The 23959-nt window shown below is 40.2% G+C and overlaps 1 protein-coding gene across 1 annotated transcript; it reads right to left on the bottom strand.

Annotated features, from left to right (window-relative positions):
* Nucleotides 1-380: 380 nt before the first annotated feature.
* dhx34 (DEAH (Asp-Glu-Ala-His) box polypeptide 34) lies at nt 381-23948 on the bottom strand. The gene is made up of 16 exons (XM_026913714.3): nt 22637-23948; nt 18353-18664; nt 14420-14674; nt 13892-13994; nt 13535-13752; nt 11712-11886; nt 11115-11308; nt 10905-11006; nt 10464-10724; nt 6697-6870; nt 6420-6516; nt 6193-6299; nt 4037-4318; nt 3614-3787; nt 980-1121; nt 381-753 (listed from the first exon to the last, which is right to left on the bottom strand). The coding sequence occupies exons 1-16, from the start codon at nt 23330-23332 to the stop codon at nt 626-628; spliced, it is 3420 nt and encodes a 1139-aa protein (XP_026769515.2). The 5' UTR covers nt 23333-23948; the 3' UTR covers nt 381-625.
* Between the last annotated feature and the right edge of the window lie 11 nt (nt 23949-23959).

The raw sequence follows: 23959 nt of genomic DNA on the forward strand, positions 1-23959 counted from the left end.
TTAATGAACCATAGGATATTTGAATCATACAGTCCATGTCTTGTATCCTCAGGCAGATGGTCATAATCTCTATAGACAAAAAAGGCTTACAGTTCAGTAACTGGACAGAAACTTATTGAACAATATCAAATTACAGTATTAAGTCCAACTGGATTTGGGTCTTTCAGGGAGAAGTCTACTCAGCCCTCAGAAGAGTCCTCAGAAATGTTAGCACCTTTTCAATGACAAGAGATTTGCATGTGCCCTGTCCATCAAAGTTTTTCTGAAAGTTTTGAAAGGTTACTCACTTAAGTTACTCACTAGCATCACCTGCTGGAAAAACATTCAGTACTTTCAAGTGGCACATACAGTGGAAATGGATACAGAAAAGACATTCAGTGTTGATCAAGAAATTACCAGACCATTTTATTTATAGTATAAAAATGAAATGGAGAGGATTATGCTTCACAAATACACATACCTAATACACATACCTATTTTTACCTACACATATCTATATGTTTCAGAAACACACATACCTATTTTTACAAGAATCTTTCACAAATTTCTTCTTCAAAAAGAAAAAAATATACAGTATAACTCCATCTGGTACTGAGTTAGTTCTGTGCACAGTGGCAGGAAGAACTCAGGACTGGTGTTGACGCTTGTGTTTAAGTATCTCGGTGGAGGTTAGGGTTAAGTCTTTCTTACAGATATTACAGTGGTAGAGTCTAGTCAGATTAGACGAGAATCCAGATTTTACTGTGTCAGGCTCTGTGGAAGCAGATTAAAAGCACTCAGATTAAAGTCTGGCATAAAACTGCAGGTTCCTGTGTAGTACCAACCCAGTCTTCATAACTACCTCTGGCAATCCAAATCTTACACAAGAAACTTTATTACTATATTTACTATATATTTACCATGAAATATAACAATTAACACAATGCAGATTTAGTGTACTTCTTCTGTTTAGTCTCAATCATGCATCAGCCTGTCTTACCCTCCTTAGTCTGCTGTTCCTCTAGTGGTCTACAGGTGGCCTCATGCTGCATTTGCTCCAGTGGTGTGAAGGGCATGTGCAGGTCACAGTGAGGGCATGTCCAAAATGTCCGTAAACACTCACTGTACAAGTCTTTGGAGTCCTTTATAGTATGCACACATGCAAACAAAAGAGACCTAGACTCAAACTAGGCTAAAGAATGCGTTGGTCACCAAAGTTAATTTACAGGTCAGTCACCAGTGGTGTGTCTGAATTAATTCCCTAGGTCACTAGATAACTACTCATAGTGTATTGTAAATCCAGTGCACAGCCAATCCAGTGTACACTACTTCCAAAGTATGTACCAAAGTGATAGGAATGGCTAAAACTCATATATACTATACACTATACATATATACTATAAAATTAAATAAACACTGTTGGTTTACAACCAATAAACCCACACATTAGTGGTGTATTTAATACAGAAAAATCACATTTGATATATACTTGATACACATTTGATATATACTTGATAATCACATTTGATATATTTAATACTTTTTTGTTACTTTCAATCACTAGGTATTTTGTAAGATCTGAATTGTTTATGTAATGGCAGATCACAATGATATCTTTCTGGAGCACTCATTAGCAAGTGTTGTCTGAATTCAGTCAAATGTCTCCGAAAATTGAAGCCCTTTATAATACTCTATATAGAACAGTCTGTGTAACAAAGTCAGGTCCATAAGTATTTGGATAGTGACACAATTTTCATAATTTTGCCTCTGTACATCACCACAGTGGATCTGATGAAGCAATCAAGATGTGAGTGAAGTATAGACTTTCAGATTTAATTCAAGGGGCTTAACAAAAATATTGCATTAACTGTTTAGGAATTACAGCCATTTTTACATAGTCACTCCATTTTTACAAGCTCAAAAGTAATTGGACAATTGAAACATAGAATAGAAACTTTATGTGTGGCCAAATCAAAAATTTGGTACATTCTTAAGAAGAAGGAATGCAATGGTGAGCTCAGCAAAACCAAAAGGCCTGGAAGACCATGGAAGACAACTAAAGTGGATGATGGCAGAATTCTTTCCTTGGTGAAGAGAAACCCATTTACAACATCTAGCCAAGTCAAGAACACTCTCAAGGAGGTAGGCATATCATTGTCAAAGTCTACAATCAAGAGACCCCTTCATGAATGTAAATACAGAGGGTTTACCTCAAGATGCAAACCATTGGTAACACTCAAGAACAGAAAAGCCAGATTAGACTTTACTAGTAAACATCTTAAAAAAAAAAACAAAAAAAAAAAACAAAAAAAAACCTGCCCAATTCTGGAACAAGATTCTTTGGACTCATGAAACCAATATTTTAACTTGTACCAGAATAATGGGAAGAGAAGAGTATGGAGAAGGGAAGGAAGGGTTCATGATCCAAAGCATACCACATCATCTATCAAACATGGTGGAGGAAGTGTTATGGTATGGGCATGTATGGCTGCCAGTGTAACTGGGTCACTGGTGTTTATTGATGATGTGACTGCTGACAGAAGTAGCAGGGTGAATTCTGAAGTGTATAGAGCTATACTTTCACTTAGATTCAGGCAAATGCTGCACAATAGATAGGACAGCGCTTCACAATACAGGTGGATAATGACCCAAAGCATACCACGAAAGCAAACCAAGAGCCAGTCACCTGAACAAAGGATTTGCATCCAAGTATTAAAAATAATCCTTATATTTAGAATTAGGTTAATTTGTCCAATTACTTTTGAGTCTGTGAAAATGGAGGGCCTATGTAAAATAAATAAATAAATAAATAAAAAATGGCTATAATTCCTAAACAATTAATTCAATATTTTTGTTAAACCCCTTGAATTAAAGCTGAAACTATAACTTCAATCACATCTTGATTGTTTCATTTCAAATTCATTGTGGTGGTGTACAGAGACAAAATTACGAAAATTGTGTCACGGTCCAAATACTTATGGACCCGACTGTAAAAAGTGAATGAGTGAGTGAGGTGAGCGAGATTTTAGACACATTGCTGGTCTCACATTAGGGCTAGATTGTGGGGAATTCAAATTTATTTTCTAAAAAAAAATCCTCTTGAAAGAGCATTTTCAAATCCCAATTTGTTTGCTCTTTGGACATGATAATTAAAATTTTTAAAAGACTGAACACTGAATACTTTGTGTCTTGAATGTGAAGTGAAATGTTCAAAATTCACAAGGTAGGCATTCTATAAAGTGATGTATCCCCCAAGTGTTGCTTCAGTCAAAAAATAACCGGAGATCAAACAGAGATAAAAACTGTCAGAGCATAAGCTAGGGGGAGATTTTTGGCAATTATTCTTAATTAAATTAATAACTCATTTTCATTTTTATGCCAGTGAATGATTTTCACAGTTATGTCACTGAAACAAAGTATGAGTTTCTCCTTTATGCTTTTTATTTAATTTAACTTTTAATTTAATTAAATTTAATTTAAATTTCAAATTCAGTCAGTACTGGGGCAGAGATATCCAGTCCTACCACAAAGCATACTAGAGTTTTTTGTAATAACCTAAAGGTACTAGTTATTCATTGACATCTCTGCACAGACATACTTAGTACCTTAGAAAGCTAGTGAAGAGATCACTTACACAGAGGCAATTATAGGTGAAGTAGCTGGTGACATGTAGACCTCCTTTAATTGAATCAGGTTCAGTTTTCATTTCAGGGAAGAGAGGGGGGAGGGAAACCTCCATGTTCAGCTGAGGTCCAATGTACAGGTTCTGAGACTGCAGTGGGGTAAGCCTTCTCAGACTGTAACTCACCTGCCCAGAAAATTCTGTGTTAAAGATTTTTCTTAATCTCACTGGAATAAGTGGCAGTGTGCACAAGCTTGTTGGTCAAGATTTACTAGATTTAATGTAGAAAAAGGCTCTCAAAAAATAATTAACTTCACTGACATTCCTATCCCAAGTTCCCCAAAACACATCCAAACCAGTGCACAACTAAGAAAAATGTCCTGCAATCTAAAATAAATGTAAACCACATGTATCCAGCACCAAAAGACCCATTACCTCAGTATACAGTAGAAAGCGTACGAGTTCAGCTGTGACTTTCTCTAACCCATGATGGGTTGGTATTGGGCCAGCAAAACCCAGAACCGCATTAGATCTCAAACCCGACTGGCTCAACTTGGCCTGTAGCAGACTGTCCCAACTGTCTCTCATCATGAGGGCAGAGGACAGCACTTTGAGAGCTGCCACACTATCACTTATAACCAGCTCCAGCCAGCCATCCACCACCAGCCGTGTGCAGTCTGCATTGCTGTCTATAGAGTTTGCCACCAGCAGCAAAACCTGGAAAGAGATGAGGACTTAAATAAAAGTAATAAAAGGAATAACAGTAAATGCTTATGGCAATAGAATATACAGTCATGGGGAAAAAAGTACACCATCCTTCAATTGTATGTTTTTCTATTTATCTGGGTCTAAACAAGTATGGTTCTCACCAGCTTCTATAAACAAACAAATAACCTCAGGTGACAAAAAAAAAAAAAAGGATTTCAATATGTAGTCATTTTCCGCCAAAAAAGTAAACCAACATTCAGAAACCAGGTGGGAAAAAAATAAGTACAGCATGTAATTCAGTAACAAGTAGAACCAAAAGCAACAATAACTTCAGGTAAACATGTTCTGTAGGAGTTTATCAGTCTCTCAGATCATTTTGGAGAAATTTTAGCACACTCTTCTTTACAACACAGCTTCAGTTCATTGATGTTTGAGGGCATTCAATTATGTACAGGTCTCGTATGATCCCACCACAGCATCTCAGTGGGGTTTAGGTCTGGACTTTGACTTCCAACACCTTGATTTTTTTTCTGCTCTAGCCACTGAGATGTCGATTTGCTGGTGTGCTTGGATCACTGTTGCATGACCCAATTTCAGCCCATCATTCAGTTCATCATTGTCTCAAGTTTCCCAGATCCTGTGGCTGCAAAACAAGCCCAAATCATCACATCTCCATGCTTGACAGTTGGTATGAGGTGTTTGTGCTGGTACGCTGTGTTTGGTTTTCAGTAAACATGGTGCTGGGCATGATGACCAAATATCTCCACCTTGGTCTCATCAGTCCAAAGGATACTGTTCCTTTTGACAGGAACGTTTAGAGTTTGTTCAGATGTAATTTTGCAAACCTAAGTCATACTGCCATATTCTTGTTGAAGAAAAGGGACTTTTTCCCTAGCCACCCTTCCACAACCCTACTTGTTCAGACTTTCTCTGATTGTGCTGTCATGAACATAAATATTTAATGTGATCACAGAGGCCTGTAGGTCACATGATGTAGCTATTGGGTTTTTCGTTATATCTCAGAATATAAATGGTCTGATCTTGGTGAATTTGTTGGGACACCCACTCCTAGGAAGATTGGCAACTGTAATGAAGGCTCTCCATTTGTAAATAATCCTTCTCACTCTAGAATGGTGAATTTCAAATTGTTTGGAGATGGCCTTATAACCCTTTCCAGAATGATGAGCAGCGACAATTGCTTCTCTGTGGTCATGGCTGATGTCTTTTCTTCTTGGCATGATATAGACACAAGTTAGTGCTCCAGAACACCAAACTGCCAAAAGTTTTGCTTTTACAGAGGTAGTCACACTTCTTGATGATTAAATAATCTTGTTCATTTCATTAGTAAGACCTGGCTGCTAGTTACTCTCTTAATGATTGAGGAAGTAGGAAGTGTGTCCTTATTTTTTCCTTATATGGTTTCTGAATGTTGGTTTACTATTAGGGAAAAAATGACTACATATTGAAATCTGCTGTGTTTTTTGTTGTGGTTTTGTTTGTTTCTAGAAGTTGGTGAGGACCGCACCATTACTGTTTAGGCCCTGATAAATAAAAACATAGAATTGAAGAAGGGTGTACTTTCTTTTTCCCATGACTGAAGATGACATGTACACACTTAAATGTTTAGAGCAGGTGTTCTCAGTTATAGATGCCCCTGCATACTTTCAAAAAAGTTTTTTAATCCAGCATATTGAGGATTTTAAAAATAAGCTAGGTCAGTGTGGGAAGTAGGTAAAATTTCTACAGGCCCATGGGCTTCCAGGACTGGAGTTAAACAGTGAATGAATTGCTACTTCTTCTACTTCTTCCCAGAACTCATCCTTTTACACTTTTTAGTTTGTAAGTCATACAACCTGCTAGTGTCCACTTGTCATTTCTCTAACCTGTAGGGCAGGGACCCGTACACAGTTTGACACATAAGGCTTGTTAGTTTCAAGCAGAGTTACAAAAGCCAGCAACTGATGCCCATTACTCTGCCCCTTTTCAGCACCTATAGACAGAGGGAAAACAGACATAGAGAAAGGGGGAAAGAGAATGTGAGCATGAGAATATATATGTTGAGACAGTTCATCTGAATTTCGATTGCTTAAGAGAGGTGTACCAAACTTACTGGACTCATACTGAGTGATGTGCAGCAAATCCGAATTACTGGCAAAAACACTGGTGGGGTGAATCACAACACCTTGCTTGTTACGAGTGTGAAACACCTAAACAAAAAACATTCTTATGTTATATACTTAAAGTGATATGAAATGATAAAGTTATGTGAAATAATAAAGTTACATCATTTCAAAGCAGAAATGTATGCATGTGAAGACAAAAATATGTTGAGGTCAAGGCTGATCATATCCAGTGTATTTTTTGTGTGTGTGAGAGTGTGTGTGTGCCTGCTCGGAATCTTTGCGGGCAGAGTTATGTTCATCAGGCAGGGCCAGCTGTGGGTATAGGCCACGGCACAGCACCAGTCTGAAAAGAGCCTGTTGCCGAGACGACAGCGCTGCACTGGCGTATGCATCTCCCTGAAGCTTGCTAACATCATGCCGCAGTTTGAACTTCACTTCCTGTGACAAGAATTACAGAACAACATTGTAAAGCTATAGTATATACAAGTCTTTTGTTAAGAAAAAACACAAAATTGAATCGGGATAAAAAATACTCTACAATATTATGATTCTGAGCCATTATGAGCTGCTTTGACAATCCAGAAAAAGCAATTCACAGTCAGCACTGTGTCAGGGGCATCTGATCAGAATTGACAGGAAATTTGCATGCCATACTTCATCCACCACATCACATACAGGGGATATAAAAAGTCTACACACTCCTTAAAAATTGCAGTTTTTGAGATAAATCATGTCAGATCATTTTCCACCTTTAATGTGTAGTATAGCAACCAACAATTCAGTTGGAAAACAAATAGAAATATTTTAGGAAGGAAAAGCTTACAATAACCTGGTTGTTTTATAAAAGGGCACGTGACTGTGCTCAGAATTAACCAATCACATTCAAACTCTTGTTGAAAAGTAATTATCATACACCTGTCATGAATGAAGTGATTCTGATTAACCCCAAAAAAAGATCAGCTGTTTTTGTTGGATTTTCTTGACATCATCTTTATTTCATCCAACTGTTAAAGCCATGGACCACAAAGATCTTACAAAGCACATAAAGGATCTCACTGTCAAAAGGTTTTGATCAGGAGAGGGGTGCAAAAGAATTTCCAAAACATTAGCTGTACCGTGGAACACTGTGAAGGCCATCATCAACAAATGGAGAAAATGGGGCACCACAGTGAAATTACAGACGAACAGGCTCCTCCAAAATAGACCAAAGGACAAGGTGAAAACTTATAAGGGAGGCTACCAAGAAACCTATAGCAACAATAAAGGAGCTGTAGAAATATTGCAGCTCTGGGTTACTGATCAGGAGGTTGGGGTTCAAGCCCCAGCACTGCCAAGCTGCCACTGTTGGGCCCTTGAGCAAGGTCCTTAACCCTATCTTCCCCATGGGGTGCCCTATCATGGCTGACCCTGCGCTCTGACCCCAACTTCCTGACAAGCTGCAAAGAAAAGAAATTTACTATCCTGTAATGTACACTCACAGAGCACTATAATAGGAACATCTGTACAACATCTCTACTCATTCATGCAATTATCTAATCAGCCAATCATGTGGCAGCAGTGCAATGCATAAAATCATACAGAAAAAATCAGTGATTTTGATCGTGGCATGATTGCTGGTGCCAGACAGGCCAGTTTGAGTATTTCTATAACTGCTGCTGTCCTGGGATTCTCTAGCGCAACAGCCTCTAGCATTTACTCAGAATGGTGCAATAAAGAAAAAACATCTACTGAGCGGCAGTTATGGTAATGGAAACACTTTGTTGATGACAGAAGTCAACGGAGAATGGCCAGACTTGTTCGAACTGACAGAAAGGTTACAGTGACTCAGATAACCACTCTGTACAATTGTGGTGAGCAGAAAAGCATCTCAGAATGCACAACACGTTGATCCTTGAGGCAAATGGGCTACAACAGCAGAAGACCAAGTCAGGTTCCACTGCTGTTACGCAAACAAACAAACAAACAAACAAACAAACAAACAAATGCTGAGGCTGCAGTGGGCGCAGGCTCCACGAAGGACAGTTGAAGACTGGAGAAACATAGCCTGGTCTGATGAATCTCAATTTCTGCTGAGGCACACAGATGGTAGGATCAGAATTTGGTGCCAACAGCATGAATCCATGGACAAAACCTGCCTTGTATCAACAGTCCAGACTAGTGGAGGTGGTGTAATGGCATGTTTCTTGGCACACTGTGGGCCCGTTAATACCAATCAATCATTGCTTGAATGACACAGCCTATTTGAGTATTGTTGCTAACCATGTGCTTCTCTTCTTGTCCACAATTTACCCCTCTTCTAATGGCTACTTCCAGCATAATGCACCATGTCACAAAGCAAAAGTCGTCTCATACGGGTTTCATGAAAATGATATTGCGTTTAATGTTCTTCAGTGGTCTTTGAAGTCAGCGGATCTGAATCTAATAGAACACCTTTGGAATGTGGTAGAATGAGAGATTCATAGCACGAAAGTGCACCTGAAAAATCTGCAGGAATTGCGTGATGCAATCATGTCAACATCGACCGGAATCTCAAATGAATGTTTCCAACATCTTATGGAATCCATGCCACAAAGAATTGAGGCTGTTTTGAAAGGGAGGTCCTACTCAGTATTAAAATAGTGTTCCTAATAAAGTGCTCTGTAACAGTATATGTGACCAATAAAGGCTGCTTCTGCTGCCATGGGGAAGGGCAGCTAGATGGAAGCCCAAATCATCCAAGCCCCCTAAAATTATCCCAAACCATGTGTCAAAACGTGTTATGGTCTGATGAGGCCAAGGTAGAACTTTTTGTCCATAATTCTAAAAGATACCTTTGGTGCAAAAACAAGAGCCTCACTGGAATCAAGAGGCCTAGCCCATACATGTTCCAGCATGACAATGCCCCTGTGCCCAAAGCGAGGTCCATGAAGACATGGTTTGCCAAGGCTGGTGTGGAAGAACTCGAATGGCCTGCAGAGTGCCCTGACCTCAACCCTGAACTGGAATGCAGACTGTGCCCCAGGCCCCCTCACCCAACATCAGTGCCTGACCTCACTATTGGTCTTGTGGCTGAATGGGCAAATCCCCATAGCCATGTTCCAAAATCTAGTGGAAAGCCTTCCCAGAAACATGGAGGTTATTATAACACCAAAGGGGGCACCAAATCTGGAATGAGATGTTCAAAAAGCATATATGGGTGTGATGGTCTGGTGTCCACAAACCATACAGTGTAACTGGCTAGCGACTAGCACTAGGCGTTTGCTTCTCTGCATTTTTTGTATTCCACAAGAGCAAGCCATCTGGGGCATCTGTTGGTCCTCAGTGTGCAACCTATATTCATAGCTTTGTTTGTTTAGCATGCTAACACTATCAAGATTGTGCCTAAGATGTCTGACAGGCTGAAGAACAAAATAGATGAGATTAAAAAAATACAGAGAATACAGATTATGTAAAAAAAAAAAAAAAAATTATATATATATATATATATATATATATATATATATATATATATATATATATAAACATCTGTAGTAACCAGAGATGACAGTTTTGTTCATTTAGCTAACTAGTTAAGAGTTAGTGGGCTAGTTTGTGTCTATCGGACTTGGAGAAGCACAGAGATTACCAAAGAGCAACCAAGAGGACCCGAATTGCACACAGCCATACTAAATAGTTTGCCAGTATGCCAAGTGGTGTAATTATTATTTAGCCATCTTACTAGTGCATGTTATGTAGTTTGTTATGCAGTACTGAATTCTCTGAACGTGTGCTCACTTGTCACTTGCAGTTGCGAGATTACTCTGCGCTGTGGAGAAGGGTGCAAGCACAGCCACACTACTTCTAATACAAGTAGCTTACAAAAGCACTTTTTGTACCAGAAAGGGCAAAATTCCTAAATCTCTACCCAGCATTTTAAAAATCCTATTATTTGCTGACTATAGTCCTCCTTGCTACCCATTTGTTGAACAACAAAAATATTACAGTTCAAAGGGAAAAAATGTAATGATGCCTAGTCTCTTTAGATTTGTACTGCTTTCTCACAAGTTAAGCACCTGTATGTCCACATCCTGTGCTACAGAGTCTTTGTCCATCTTGCTTGACCCTGCTGCCTCCTCATCTGAGTCAGACGACAACCCTTGCTCCAGGCCTTCCTCCAGACGCAACACTTTCCTGTGGCTGTTCTCCATTAACTCATGCTCCCTCTTCAGCTGGTGCAGTCTCTGACGTTCAGTCAGCCTCTTCCTCCGCTGGGCCTGGTCCTCAGCTATGTAGCCCGCCTCAGGCTCCACCAGGCCATGACTCCTCAACAGCTCCTGCAGCCATAGTACATAATGATTAAGGCATATTCAGCAATCACAGATATTATATTATATTAACAGGTGCTTATGACAGTGCAAATAAGTCAAGATTCAATTTACACATAAATCTAAGTGCACCAACATTAAGTCCACTATCAAGATTCTCCTTAACTTGAAGACTTAATGTATGCGTACCTTGAACTGTCGTCTCAGGTTGGCCATCTCATACAGTCTCTGCTCCTCTAGTCCTCTTCTTTTGCACCACTTCCTGGAGCCTCCTCCCCTATCCCCTTTCACCTACAGAGGGCAAAAAAAAAAACTTTTTTGACTTTGGTGCAATGCCGGTCACCATTTTTAAAGTACCACAAAAATGACATTTGACCTAAACACATATAGTTGGCTGACCTGTACCCATGCATTAAAGGTATTGAGCAGGGTGAAGGGGTCTCCCAGGTCACTTTCCAAGGGTTGGCGTGCAGTGGCACAATCTGGGTTGTGCTGAGTACTGCGCAGAAATGGTGACTGAACACTCAGTGCTGCAGCTACAGTCAACACTGGCTCCACCAGGTTGAATAATGAACCTAAAACTAGCATTTTACCTAAAAATACACATAAAAGCATACTTAATTTAACTCGATTTTAATTCTGACTGTTTGATCATAACAGTTACAGCCTTCAATAAAATGCCTTCACCTAAAATGTTAATAGTAATCTTAAATTACTAATTTGTTTGTATTTTGGGAAATAACCAACTATGTTTATTTAAAAAATCATTGGAAGGTAAAATCAAAAATTACTGTGAGAGCAGGAAGAATTGGTAAAAGCTTTGGTGGGAGAGGGTGGAATTTGTCAGAATTGCTTTGGTAGCAGACGGGAATGGGATTACATCTATAGTTCATACCAAAATTGACTGTCACTGGATTAATATGGGTTAATGCTAATTTACAAAACAAAAATCACAAAACCAGTATCAATATTAAATGACATTTTAGTGTCTCATACCAATAACCACATCCACAGGGAGCTTGGCCAGCAGATTGCCCATGGGGGTGAGCTCTCCCTGAGCGTCTAGTGCCCCTTGTTCTTTTAGATACCTCACAGATGTCTGAATGCTAAAGGCTGCAGGAGGGTCTATGAAGTTAAAAGAACAAGGATCTCCCAGACCCATACTCTTCATCTGCACAAACAAAAAACAACAACAAAAAAGTGTATCTGTAGTACTGTCCACCCTTTTGTTTTCACTCCACACAAACAGTATCCCAAGCTCAGGATCAAACCCAGAACCCTCGATATGTGAGGCAGCAACATTACTCATTGCACCACCCTGCCCCCCAACAGTAAAATTATATACATTAAAGAGCAGCTTCCTTACAAATTTACTTTTTTATAGTTGATCACATTAAATATCACATAATGCAGCAATAGTGCAAGGTTTGAATCAAATTAGAGATGTTTCTAGAAATGTTAAACATGAGAACATTCTTTAAGACAAAGTTAACAGAATGTTCTCATTTTTAACATCTCTAGAAACTTCTTCACTCTTTTAAGTCTTCAATAATTTATAAAAACCAATGCAGAAAATCAATTTTCTCTTAGAGAAATGAAGTCATACCTGATTTAAAACTCTAGCATAGATTTACAGAAACGCACATCTTGATAGAACAACAAACAATTAACAAATAACAGTAGAGCACTGGAGTAATAGCATACTACCATTACAGATTTTATGCTCAGGACCAGAGTGCATTCGTGGTGCCTTGCAATTGGTAATATACAAGTTGTAATAACATCATTTCCCATCTCAGGATGTTTAACATGCAAAGTGAAAAAAAAGTGTATCTGCCAGAGCACATATGGCTCATAAAACGCTACTTTAACTGCACTTTTACAGTTACAGGCCTGAGTGGCTATTGGTACTGTTCTATCATAGTGAGCATCAAACATTCATGCAACATTCTGGACTGAAATTGCAGCACAGCAACAACAGCAGACAATAGCCTGTCACATTAGCAACAAGCTAGCCAGCGGGCAATAGCAAGTAGCATTAGCAACAAGCTAGCAGGCTAACATTATTGATAACTCTAATGTTGATGATTATCTTCCCATAACAGTGATTAGTATGGTCAGTTTTACAGATTTAACCAATGTACTGTGTCTGTATATTAAATGATCTGAAGCCAATACTGCTATAAACTAATTTAAAAGTAGAGATGGGGTACTTTTCACTGTTTATAGTCTGCACGGCCATGTTGATTTGATGTCACTTGGTAAACAGGGATTGAACTGGTAGTTGAGAAGAAATCGAGGACCCGTTTTCAGTGGCTTTTAGCAATTGCAGGCGGGGAATTACAAGTTACAACTTCGCCTAAACACAAGCTAACCTGGCAGCAGCCCAGGGCCCCAGGTGAAAATTGGCCTCCAAATTAATCAAAATCTATAAATAAATATTTATGTTTTCAGTCCAGTGAGTAAGCAGAAATATTTTCAAAGAAATATTGCCGCTGGCTCGACCAAGTTCCATGCATTGGTGCTTTGATTTGCTTAGTGTGCTTTAATTACTGTACATGGGGTTGATGTTGTCTCTCTCTTTCTCTATGACCTCTTGGAGTTTCTTGCTATAGCAGCCTTGCTTTTTTTTCTGGTTGGAGCAGTTGTACATTTGCATCATGGTGTGAGTATAGGGCAACTCTAAGTCCAACCTGGTCTTGCTATACCATTGTTGCAGTATACTGTCATTCTTTTTGTTATGATAAATCTATTACAATTTGTAAAATTTAAACGCTAGGTGGGTTGAGTTGAGAGAAGAGGCATGAGAAAACTTGTACCTGTAGCACTAACAAGTCTAGAGCCACTCGATGGATCTCGGGAACAGGGTAAGGGGCAAAGGCCTCATAGTCTGACTCAGCATAGAGCCGGTAGCAAACTCCTGGCCCTGTTCGACCTGCACGACCTTTCCTCTGCTCAGAACTGGCACGACTAATCCAGAACTCCTGAAGTCTCTGCATCTTGGCCTTTGGGTCGAAGGTCATTTCCTTTACTTTACCTACAGATTACAGATGGTCAAGAAGGTCAAACTCAGACTAGAAGATGTATTTAGGACCTGAGGGTATACAATACAGGATAACAGTCCAACTATGGTAAAACTGAAGAGTGTGTAATTTTCTTTAGCAGAGTTACTGTACCTGAGTCGACTACAAAGCGCACCCCATCAATGGTCACTGAGGTTTCAGCTATGTTGGTGGAAATGATGCATTTTCTCAACCCTGGGGGAGCAACGTCAAAGACCTTGGGAACAAAGGTTAATTAATTCATTAATCTTCATTAACAGTTTTATCCTGTCAGGGTCAGAGCAAATCCACAGCTTATCCTGGAAACACTGGGCACAAGTCGAGAACACACCCTGGAATTGTATGGCAGTCCATTACAGCAACCTATGCGTGCACACATACACACAAACACACACACATACACGCTTCCACACTCACTCATACCTAGGGGCTGTTTAGAGTAGCCAATCCAACAAAGGTTGAAGATACAATTGAATTAACAATCAAAATACTTTACAATTGGCTAAATTGACTAAATCCTTTATTTAGATATATTGTGTTCTTTATTTAAAAAGGAGGAAAAACCCTGCATTATAAAAAGACACTGTTTACATCACTGGCTTTAATGACTGTACCTCTTTCAACCTTTTTCCCTGTGTTTACCTTATTCTGCTGTGCCAGTGACAAGGTACTGTGCAGCGGCAGTACGATCCAGCGACTCGTGTGTGCAGCGTAGGTTTGGCATGCCTCCATGATAGTGGAGATTTCAGCTAAACCACTAAGGAAAATCAGCAGATCGCCCCGCTCCTCAGGGGGATAGCGCTGGTCAATGCCCTGCAGCACACGCAGGTATGGTCTTGGATCCAGCTTCTCCATTTGGGACACTTGTTCCTTTTGAGAGATGGGCTGGTATATCACCTAAACAAAGACACAGGAATATCGTTCTCGTGGACACCAGATAGTAAGCACTGGGTGTCTGTGTCAGGAAGGTAAGCTAGAGTGTATTTGATTGGATACATCCTGTTTTCCAATCCCATACATTTAACCTATTTTACAGCAAAAGCGTGTGTTATATTGACTGAAACAACAAACTTGTACATGGGCACAGAACACAAACTGTCTTAAAGCACAATGCTGCCAACTCTCTGAAGTTTCACATTATTTGCCAAGAGAAACATGCACACTGGAGGCTTGGTTACGATTAGCTGTGATCCTGCATTTTGCCACTTTTTCCACCATGACACCTCTAAATACCTGTTCTGAATCTTGCCATGCTGGGACATGAGTGGAGCTAAAAATGGAGCAGATCATTAATTGGTCAAATGTAACAGTCACAGTATCATCTCAATGTCCTTGGCAGGATCACTTTTCTATCTCCAGTAATGTCACCACAAATGTCTGCCAATGTTTCATAGTCATTTCAAAAGTGATTTTTCTGTTGGGTTTAAGTGGTAACAACACATTTTTATCCTACAATTTACTGTTTGTGATTCATTTTTATATATTTATACACAGTACACTCTTCACGTACAGCAGAATTGTCATTTGAGATAAAGCCACAACAAATGCCTGAACTTCTTGTGTTTTTGCAGCTATTAAGGGGTTGCACTCAAGAGCCATAACATTAAAACCACCTGCCTAATATTGTGTAGGTCCCCCTTGTGCTGCCAAAACAGTTTTGACCCGTTCAGGCATGGAGTCCACAAGACCTCTGAAGGTGTGCAGTGGTATCTGGCACCAAGACATTAGGAGCAGTTCCCTTAAGTCCTGTAAGTTGCGAGGTGGGGCCTCCATGGATCGAACTTGTTTGTCCAGCACATTCCATAGATGCTCAATCAGACTGAGATCTGGGGAATCTGGAGGCCAAGTCAACACCTTGAAAATTTTTGCAGTGTGGCAGGGCACATTATCCCGCTGAAAGAGGCCACTGCTATTAGAGAATACCGCTGCCATTAAGGGGTGTTCTTGGTCTGCAACAGTGTTTACAGTAGGGATCGAAAGTTTGGCACCCCAGGTAAAAATTTGTATTAATGTGCATAAAGAAGCCAAGGAAAGATGGAAAAATCTCCAAAAGGCATCAAATTACAGATTAGACATTCTTATAATATGTCAAAAAAAGTTAGATTTTATTTCCATCATTTACACTTTCAAAATAACAGAAAACAAAAAAAGGCGTCTGCAAAAGTTTGGGCACCCTGCAGAGTTTATAGCATGCACTGCCCCCTTTGGAAAGCTGAGACCTGACAGTGTCATGGATTGTTCTCAATCATCGTCTGGAAAGACCAGGTGATGTCAATCTCAAAGGTTTTAAATGCCCAGACTCATCTGACCTTGCCCCAACAATCAGCACCATGGGTTCTTCTAAGCAGTTGTCTAGAAAACTGAAACTGAAAATAGTTGACACTCACAAAGCAGGAGAAGGCTATAAGAAGATAGCAAAGCGTTTTCAGATGCCAATATCCTCTGTTCGGAATGTAATTAAGAAATGGCAGTCATCAGGAACAGTGGAAGTTAAAGCAAGATCTGGAAGACCAAGAAAAATATCAGACAGAACAGCTCGCAGGATTGTGAGAAAAGCAAGTCAAAACCCACGTTTGACTGCACGATCCCTCCAGAAAGATCTGGCAGACACTGGAGTTGTGGTACACTATTCCACTATAAAGAGATACTTGTACAAATATGGTCTTCATGGAAGAATCATCAGAAGAAAACCTCTTCTATGTCCTCACCACAAAAATCAGCGTTTGAAGTTTGCAAATGAACATATAGACAAGCCTGACGCATTTTGGAAACAAGTTCTGTGGACCGATGAGGTTAAAATAGAACTTTTTGGCCGGAATGAGCAAAGGTACGTTTGGAGAAGACAGGGCACAGAATTTAATGAAAAGAACCTCTGTCCAACTGTTAAGCATGGGGGTGGATCAATCATGCTTTGGGGTTGTATTGCAGCCAGTGGCACAGGGAACATTTCACGAGTAGAAGGAAAAATGGATTCAATAAAATTTCAGCAAATTTTGGACGGTAACTTGATGCCATCTGTGAAAAAGCTAAAGTTAAAGAGAGGATGGCTTCTACAAATGGATAATGATCCTAAACACACCTCAAAATCCACGGTGGATTACATCAAGAGGCGTAAACGGAAGGTTTTGCCATGGCCTTCACAATCTTCTGACCTCAACATAATTGAAAATCTATGGATAGACCTTAAAAGAGCAGTGCGTGACAGACAGCCCAGAAATCTCAAAGAACTGGAAGACTTTTGTAAGGACTCTTGACTGGCTACAAAAAGTGTTTACAAGCTGTGATACTTGCCAAAGGGGGCAGTACAAGATATTAACTCTGCAGGGTGCCCAAACTTTTGCAGACGCCATTTTTTTATTATGAATTATTTTGAAAGTGTAAATGATGGAAATAAAATCTAACTTTTTTTGACATATTATAAGAATGTCTAATCTGTAATTTGATGCCTTTTGGAGATTTTTCCATCTTTCCTTGGCTTCTTTATGCACATTAATACAAATTTTTACCTGGGGTGCCCAAACTTTCGATCCCCACTGTAGGTAGGTGGTATGTGTCAAAGTAACATCCACATGAATGTCAGGACCCAAGGTTTCCCAGCAGAGCGTCACACTTCCTCTGCCAGCTTGCCTTCTTCCCATAGTGCATCCTGGTACCTTCTCTTCCCCAGATAAGTGACAAGCACGCACATGACTGTCCACGTGATGTAAAAGAAAATGTAATTCATCAGACCAGGCCACCTTCTTCCGTTGCTCCATGGTCCAGTTCTGATGCTCACGTACCCATTGTAGGCGCTTTCGGCGGTGGGCAGGGGTGAGCATTAACAGTGGCCTTTTTCAGTGGGATAATGCATCCTGCCACACTGCAAAAATGGTTCAGGAATAGTTTGAGGAACATGGCAAAGAGTTCAAGGTGTTGACTTGGCCCCCAAATTCCCCACCTCGCAAGTTACAGGACCTGCTGCTAATGTCTTGGTGCCAGATACCACAGAACACTTGACAAGTTTTGTCTCGATGGGTCAGAACTGTTTTGGTGGCACAAGGGGACATACACACTTCTAGTAGCATTGTATAACTTGTGCCTATCTATATTGTTATCTGAGAACTAAAGTATATGAACGTAGATATAAGTGCTTATAAATAGACTGTTTGTTACTTTTTCACGTTCTGTTCAGGTGATGTGTCATTAGCCTAGGCCACCTCGTTTTCATTCCAGTTGATTTCAAGCCCTGGCACCACTCCTCTTTCTTGAAGATTTTCCTGTGCTGGGAACCTTTCTTACAACCGGGACTCCCTCCATATATGTTAAATGAATGTCTTTTAACAAAAAACATCACCATATCAACGATTATACGTTTTACTTTGTTAAGCAACAACATGAGTTTAAATCCATTTATTGTTTGTCTTAGATTATGTGGAGCATCTTCCATACAAGTCCCGGTGTGTGAGCTGTTATTACAGAAACAATAACATATTAGAACGAGCACATTAATATTAAACTATCATTCATGTTACAGCTGGAACTACTGTCTGAGCTGAGCTACTATACAAAAATAATGCAGCAGTTATCATTCCTTACCTGAATGGGGAAGAGTCTACCTGGCACTTGCAGCACAGGTGCATTGCTGAAGTAGCTGGAGAAGAGTTTGATGTTGATGGTGGCAGACATAAGAACTAAGCGCAGGTCTGGCCGCTTGCGAAGCAAGGAGTGCAGCACACCCAACAGGAAGTCACAGTGCAGGTGTCTTTCATGAACCTCATCTACAATCACCACATGGTACTGGGACAACATAGCGTCATGTTGTATCTGCTTGAGGAGCAGACCCTCAGTCAGGAACAGGAGTTTAGTGCCTGATGTGCGCCTGCTCTCAAAGCGGATCTGGTAGCCAACCTGAAGGAAGAACAAGCATGACATAGCAGGCATAGAAACTACTTAGGTTGCTGGACTTGTTTAAGTCCCTGGTATTTCAGTATTTAAGAGTGCATTCTGGTAGGAATGACATTCCAATTGTTTCATACTGATCCAACACCGCACTATCTAACAGACAGTGACTTGAAACACTGGATAAATAATTGGACTAGACTGCATTTGACATACTTTTGGTCGGATCCACTGATGAATTTTATGCTATAAATGTCTGGTGACTGACACAAGACATACAGTTGCTTCAGAAAGTTTTCAGACACCTTCACTTTGTCCAAATTTGAGTCACATCACACTGGAAAAAATAAGTCTCTGCCTCAGAACAAAAGACACATAGACCAACCTCAAACTTAAACTTCTTTTGCATTAAAGCCCCTCCTGGATAAATGTTTGATAGGAGCTTATAGTGTGTTTCTTTTACCTTAGGAACAACAGGGTAAGACAGGTAACTAGTACAAGGCCTAGCTCTAACTGGGGTCTCAACCTAATTGAAAAGAATAGGACTGGAAATCTCCAATACTGCATTTAAACTCACTGCAAATAAAACTGTTACCACACTGTATCAAGGAGAGCAACACTGCATAATTCCAAAGAAGGCAGAGATGGTACTGGCAAAGATGATGAAAAAAGAATACAGTTTTGAATAAGGCCTAACAAGGCTATGGGTTGGCCTTACATATTTTTTCATAATCTTTACAAGTAACTTTCACCTTATTTAGTAATTTTAGCAATACATTTTTAGCAATAAGATCACAGAATGATTTAAAAAAAATCAGAATCGAATAAGTCTTTGATGAAAAAGATGCCATTATCAAACCACTCAGTTTTGAACAAAGATCTTCTTTTAATTGCAATAACCTGTTATTCTATAATAATTTTGGGTAAAATTATGAGCAAATTTCATTTTTCCTGAACAAAAAAACTTGTTTGAACCAATCATTTTAAAATTATGATCGGGTAAATAGTACCATAAAGATTATGATTTGCTAAGGCTGTCTCTCAGCCATTTCACCCTCAACATCCCAATAAGTGACTGGAAGTCCATGGCTCCACGAATATTTCGTTCTTGAATAAAAGTTGACTGTGTTTCGTCTCAACTTTAAATTCATACTCTTAAGTCTTCTCAACTACGAGTTCCTCCTCGTTTATGGAGTAACATCAAATCAACATGGCTGTTCACAGCATTAGAAATATACAAAGTAGCACTTCTTACCATTAAATGAGTTATACTCTATATACAAGTATTTGCTTTAAATCTATAACACTGCCTATACAGATCGCTGTTTGGGGAGGTAAATATATATCACTCGTCACAGCTAGCTGGCTAGCTTGTTGCTAACAAAATACACACAGGCACCCAAGTTCACAAGTCGAATGTGCAGGGTGGAAAATGGCATCATTCCTACCAGCAAATTAATTTGCAAGTTGTAATAACGTCATTTCCCACCTTGGCACGTTCGACGTGCGGTATGGAAAAAAGAGAAGCCTTCACAAAAGTGTGTCTTTTGTCTGCTCTGTCTGAGCAGGCAAAGCTCATAAAAAGCTACTTTAACCACACGTTTACAGTTACAGGCCTGAGTGGTTACTGGAACAATTCTATTACAGTCATGCAAATGTAACATTCTGGACCGAAATTACGACACAGCAGCAACAGCGGACAATAGTGAGTAACTTAGCAGCAAGCTAGCCGGCTAATGTTAGTGACACCTCTAATGTTGATGATTACCTTCTCAAAACAGCAATTAGTATAGTCAGTTTTATATATTTAACCAAGTACTATGTCTGTATGTTAACTGACCTGAAGCCAATACTGCTATAAACTAATTTAAAAGTAGAGATGGGGCACTTTACACTGTTCACAGAGTGCACAGCCATGCAGATTTGACATCACTCCTGCACGGGGAAGGAACTGGTAGTTGAGAGGCCTTTACTTTATTATTTGTCACATTTACTTTATAGCACAGTGAAATTCTTTTTCACACATCCCAGCTTGTTAGGAAGTTGGGGTCAGAGCGTAGGGTCAGCCTAGAGCAGAGAGGGTTAAGGCCCTTGCCCAAGGGCCCAACTGTGGCAACTTGGTGATACTGGGGCTTGAACTCCCAACCTTCTGATCAGTAACCCAGAGCCTTAATCACTGAGCCACCACTGCCCCGTTGCAATTTTATTACTTTCCAGATGTGACATTTTTTATCACTGATTTTTATCACTGAGGAGACGTGTATAAAAATTATTACTAACGTCCCCCTAATAAATAAATCCAGTTCGAATAGGGCTTATGATGTATTTCCGTCTTGATATGGCGCAAATCTCCCATCTCCGGTAGCACTGTTTACAATCGGCAATATAGCAACGTTTAACTTTTTTTTTTCTCCAGGATTACATTAAAGTCATAGTGTTGGGCCAATGTTAGATTGAGTGTTCGTTTTTATTAATAGGTATTTTCTTACGGTCCATTCACAACATTGCAGGAATTCCTGGAAATGAACATCAACAACATTCATCATATATGTAAGAACACTTGCAAAACTTATTTTAGTAATCTGGGGAATGGTGTCAGACTGTATGCTTTGCCATATATAAAAAACTACATCCCTATCCGGACAGGGCATAATTTCCTATTATGCAGGTGCTACTCTGTGACTTTATTTCCATCTGGATGTTTTTTTTTCAGGCCTCCTCTGAGAAAATTAGTAGGCCAAATTACCTAATGTTTTTCACCAAACTCAGTGGTCGTCTGGCTACTTGCCGCATTCAGTCTCATAGTGCATGTATCAGTGACCCTCCTCCGGACCCTTAAACACTTCACAAGTCACAAAACGAAAAATGGATGCTTCTCAGATACTTTGTGATTATTGTTTTACTGTATTTTCAAATTGTTGCTGGAACTCTGGTTCACCCCTAACTGAAATAAGAGCCAACGTGTTTTCTCTACTCCAATGCCTCTTCAACTGCTTGGACACCATGCTGTGAATGGACCATGATCATGTGACTGTAGAAAATATTGGACCATGAATGGACCATGATCATATGATGAACATTCAGGTTCACAGAAAATACAGCCCTCTAAAAATCACTCCCCCTGTGGTAATTTTAGTGCTGTCTGGATGTGAGATTTTTAGCAAAGAGGAGAAGCGTAAAAAATGTATTATCTACGTGCCCCCCCATCTAACATTAGCCCAAGACTATGACTTTACTGGAAGACTGGGGGAAAAAAAAACATTAGACGTTGCTGTACTGCTGAAAGTAAACAGAGCTATCGGAGATGCAAGATTAGCGCTACATCAAAATGAAAATATGTCATAAGCCCTATTCGAACTGGATTCATTTATCGGGGGACATTGGTAATAATTTTTATACATGTCTGCTCTGTGATAAAAATCTCGGATCTGGAAAGTAATAAAATTGCCACAGGAACAGTGAGTTTCTAGAAGGTTGTGTTTTCCACGAACCCGTATGTTTGAGTCACATTGTCATACGATCCCGCTTTACAACACGGCGTCGAAGCGGTCGAAGAAGCCCTGGAGTAGAGAAGAGAGGCTGGTTCCTACTTCACTTTGTGGTGAACCAAAAGTTCCAGCAACAATCTGAAAATACAATAAAACAATAATCACAAAGTATATGAGAATCATTCATTTTTCCTTTCGCGACTCAGGAAGTGTTTAATATCTGAGAGAGGGTCACTGATATGCGGTACCAGACTAAATATGCCAATTAGCAGCAAACTTGCTTTGTGATTATTGTTTTGTTGTATTTCCAAATTGTGACAAATTATTTTAATGCAGCACACACCTGTTACACACCTGTTATGTGCTTTTAGCAACTGATCTGACTCTCATATGGCCATATTTCACATAAAATGGCCATATGAAAGTCAGATCAGTTGCTAAAAGAATGTTACTATTGAGCTCTGATATCGAGATCATCACAGCTCTTTCTCACCTTGGAACCATACTGGTTGAGGCTCTCAACGCTCACTCTCTTAGCTAGGGAAATGCAGGCAATGCGGCGAGGCTGAGTACAGGCTATATGGTTAAAGCCAGACGCCAACAGGTACTGGGGCACCTGTGTGGACTTCCCACAGCCAGTGTCTCCAGCCACCACCACCACCGGATGGGTTTGGACCAGCTCCACAATCCGGTCACGGTAATGATAGATGGGCAGGCTCTTCTGCTCACGCTGCAGCTTGAGGAGTTTACAGAAGCTCTGCTTCTGAGTGAAGTCTAGAAAATGAAGCAGGGCAAGGCGACAGTCTGTGACCTCCTGGCTGCTTGGGTCGTTCGGCTTGTCCCTGGGTCGCCTGCCATGGAAGCCTCCGAGACGATCCTCCACGTCTCTGGTGTTTACAAAGATGTTGATCCTGTATCGTGCATCATATTCCTTTGGGAGCCCAAGATCCACTGTGCCACTTGCACGTTTCTTCCGTAACTCTGCCATACTTTTGCTGGGTTTTGAGCCCGCCATCTCCTTTTTGGCTTTAAACCGCTGAAAGCGCTCAAAGAAAGCCCAAAACTCCTTGTGTTCAATACTTTTCGCCTGAATGTAGTCGTGCTGGCGAAAAAAGATCTCATCCATCCGGGCACGACACTCTGGACTACTCCAGTCCCAGCCCCGACAGCTGCCTCCGCTCTCAGACATCTCTATCCGCTGGAATGCTAACGTGAATCTCACAGCACCGTAAATAATGAATAACTGTCAAACCGGCGTATGCTTATATTTCCGTAATAAAGAAACAACCAGACTGACGGACATCCACGTTGGTATAACTTTGAATCTTTTTAGAAGTTGCAGATTACTGTAACTTAGGTTGTATCTATGCAAACATCTGTCACCTAACAAATTCCACAACACATGACTGTCAAACAGGCACTTTACTGCTAACCTCTATATCGTATTTGATTCGTTCCGCCACAAACACGTGACCAGTGACGTCAGACGCTTCGTTTCCTCACACGGCCACACGATTTGGAACTTGATTACAAAGAGCATAGTGTGCATTTCGGCGGTGTAAATAATCCGCTGGGGGCCCGATGAGTTTTAAAATCTGCCTGTAACTCACTTCCCCCCGTCTACAAAAAAGCGAGTAAACCACGCGTGCTCGACGGGTTGCACTGGACTGAGCCACAGCTACACAGTGGCATCAGCGCTGCTCCTGCCCCTGCAGCGTTCGTTTCCACTTGGAGCTGCACTGTCACGTGATGTCCGCGTCATAACGAAAACATTCACACAAGCAGCCATTTCTAACCTACGTCAAAATAAAAGTAG

Source organism: Pangasianodon hypophthalmus, chromosome 6 (assembly GCF_027358585.1).
Source record: "Pangasianodon hypophthalmus isolate fPanHyp1 chromosome 6, fPanHyp1.pri, whole genome shotgun sequence".
Taxonomy (NCBI): Eukaryota; Metazoa; Chordata; class Actinopteri; order Siluriformes; family Pangasiidae; genus Pangasianodon; species Pangasianodon hypophthalmus.

Coding starts and splice junctions, on each gene's coding strand:
- dhx34 (XM_026913714.3), bottom strand. CDS start 23,332: ATGTCTGAGAGCGGAGGCAGCTGTCGGGGCTGGGACTGGAGTAGTCCA. Junction 18,665..22,636: donor TCAACCAGTATGGTTCCAAG/GTGAGAAAGAGC, acceptor TTCTTCCTTCAG/GTTGGCTACCAGATCCGCTT. Junction 14,675..18,352: donor GTAGACTCTTCCCCATTCAG/GTAAGGAATGAT, acceptor GTCTTTGTTTAG/GTGATATACCAGCCCATCTC.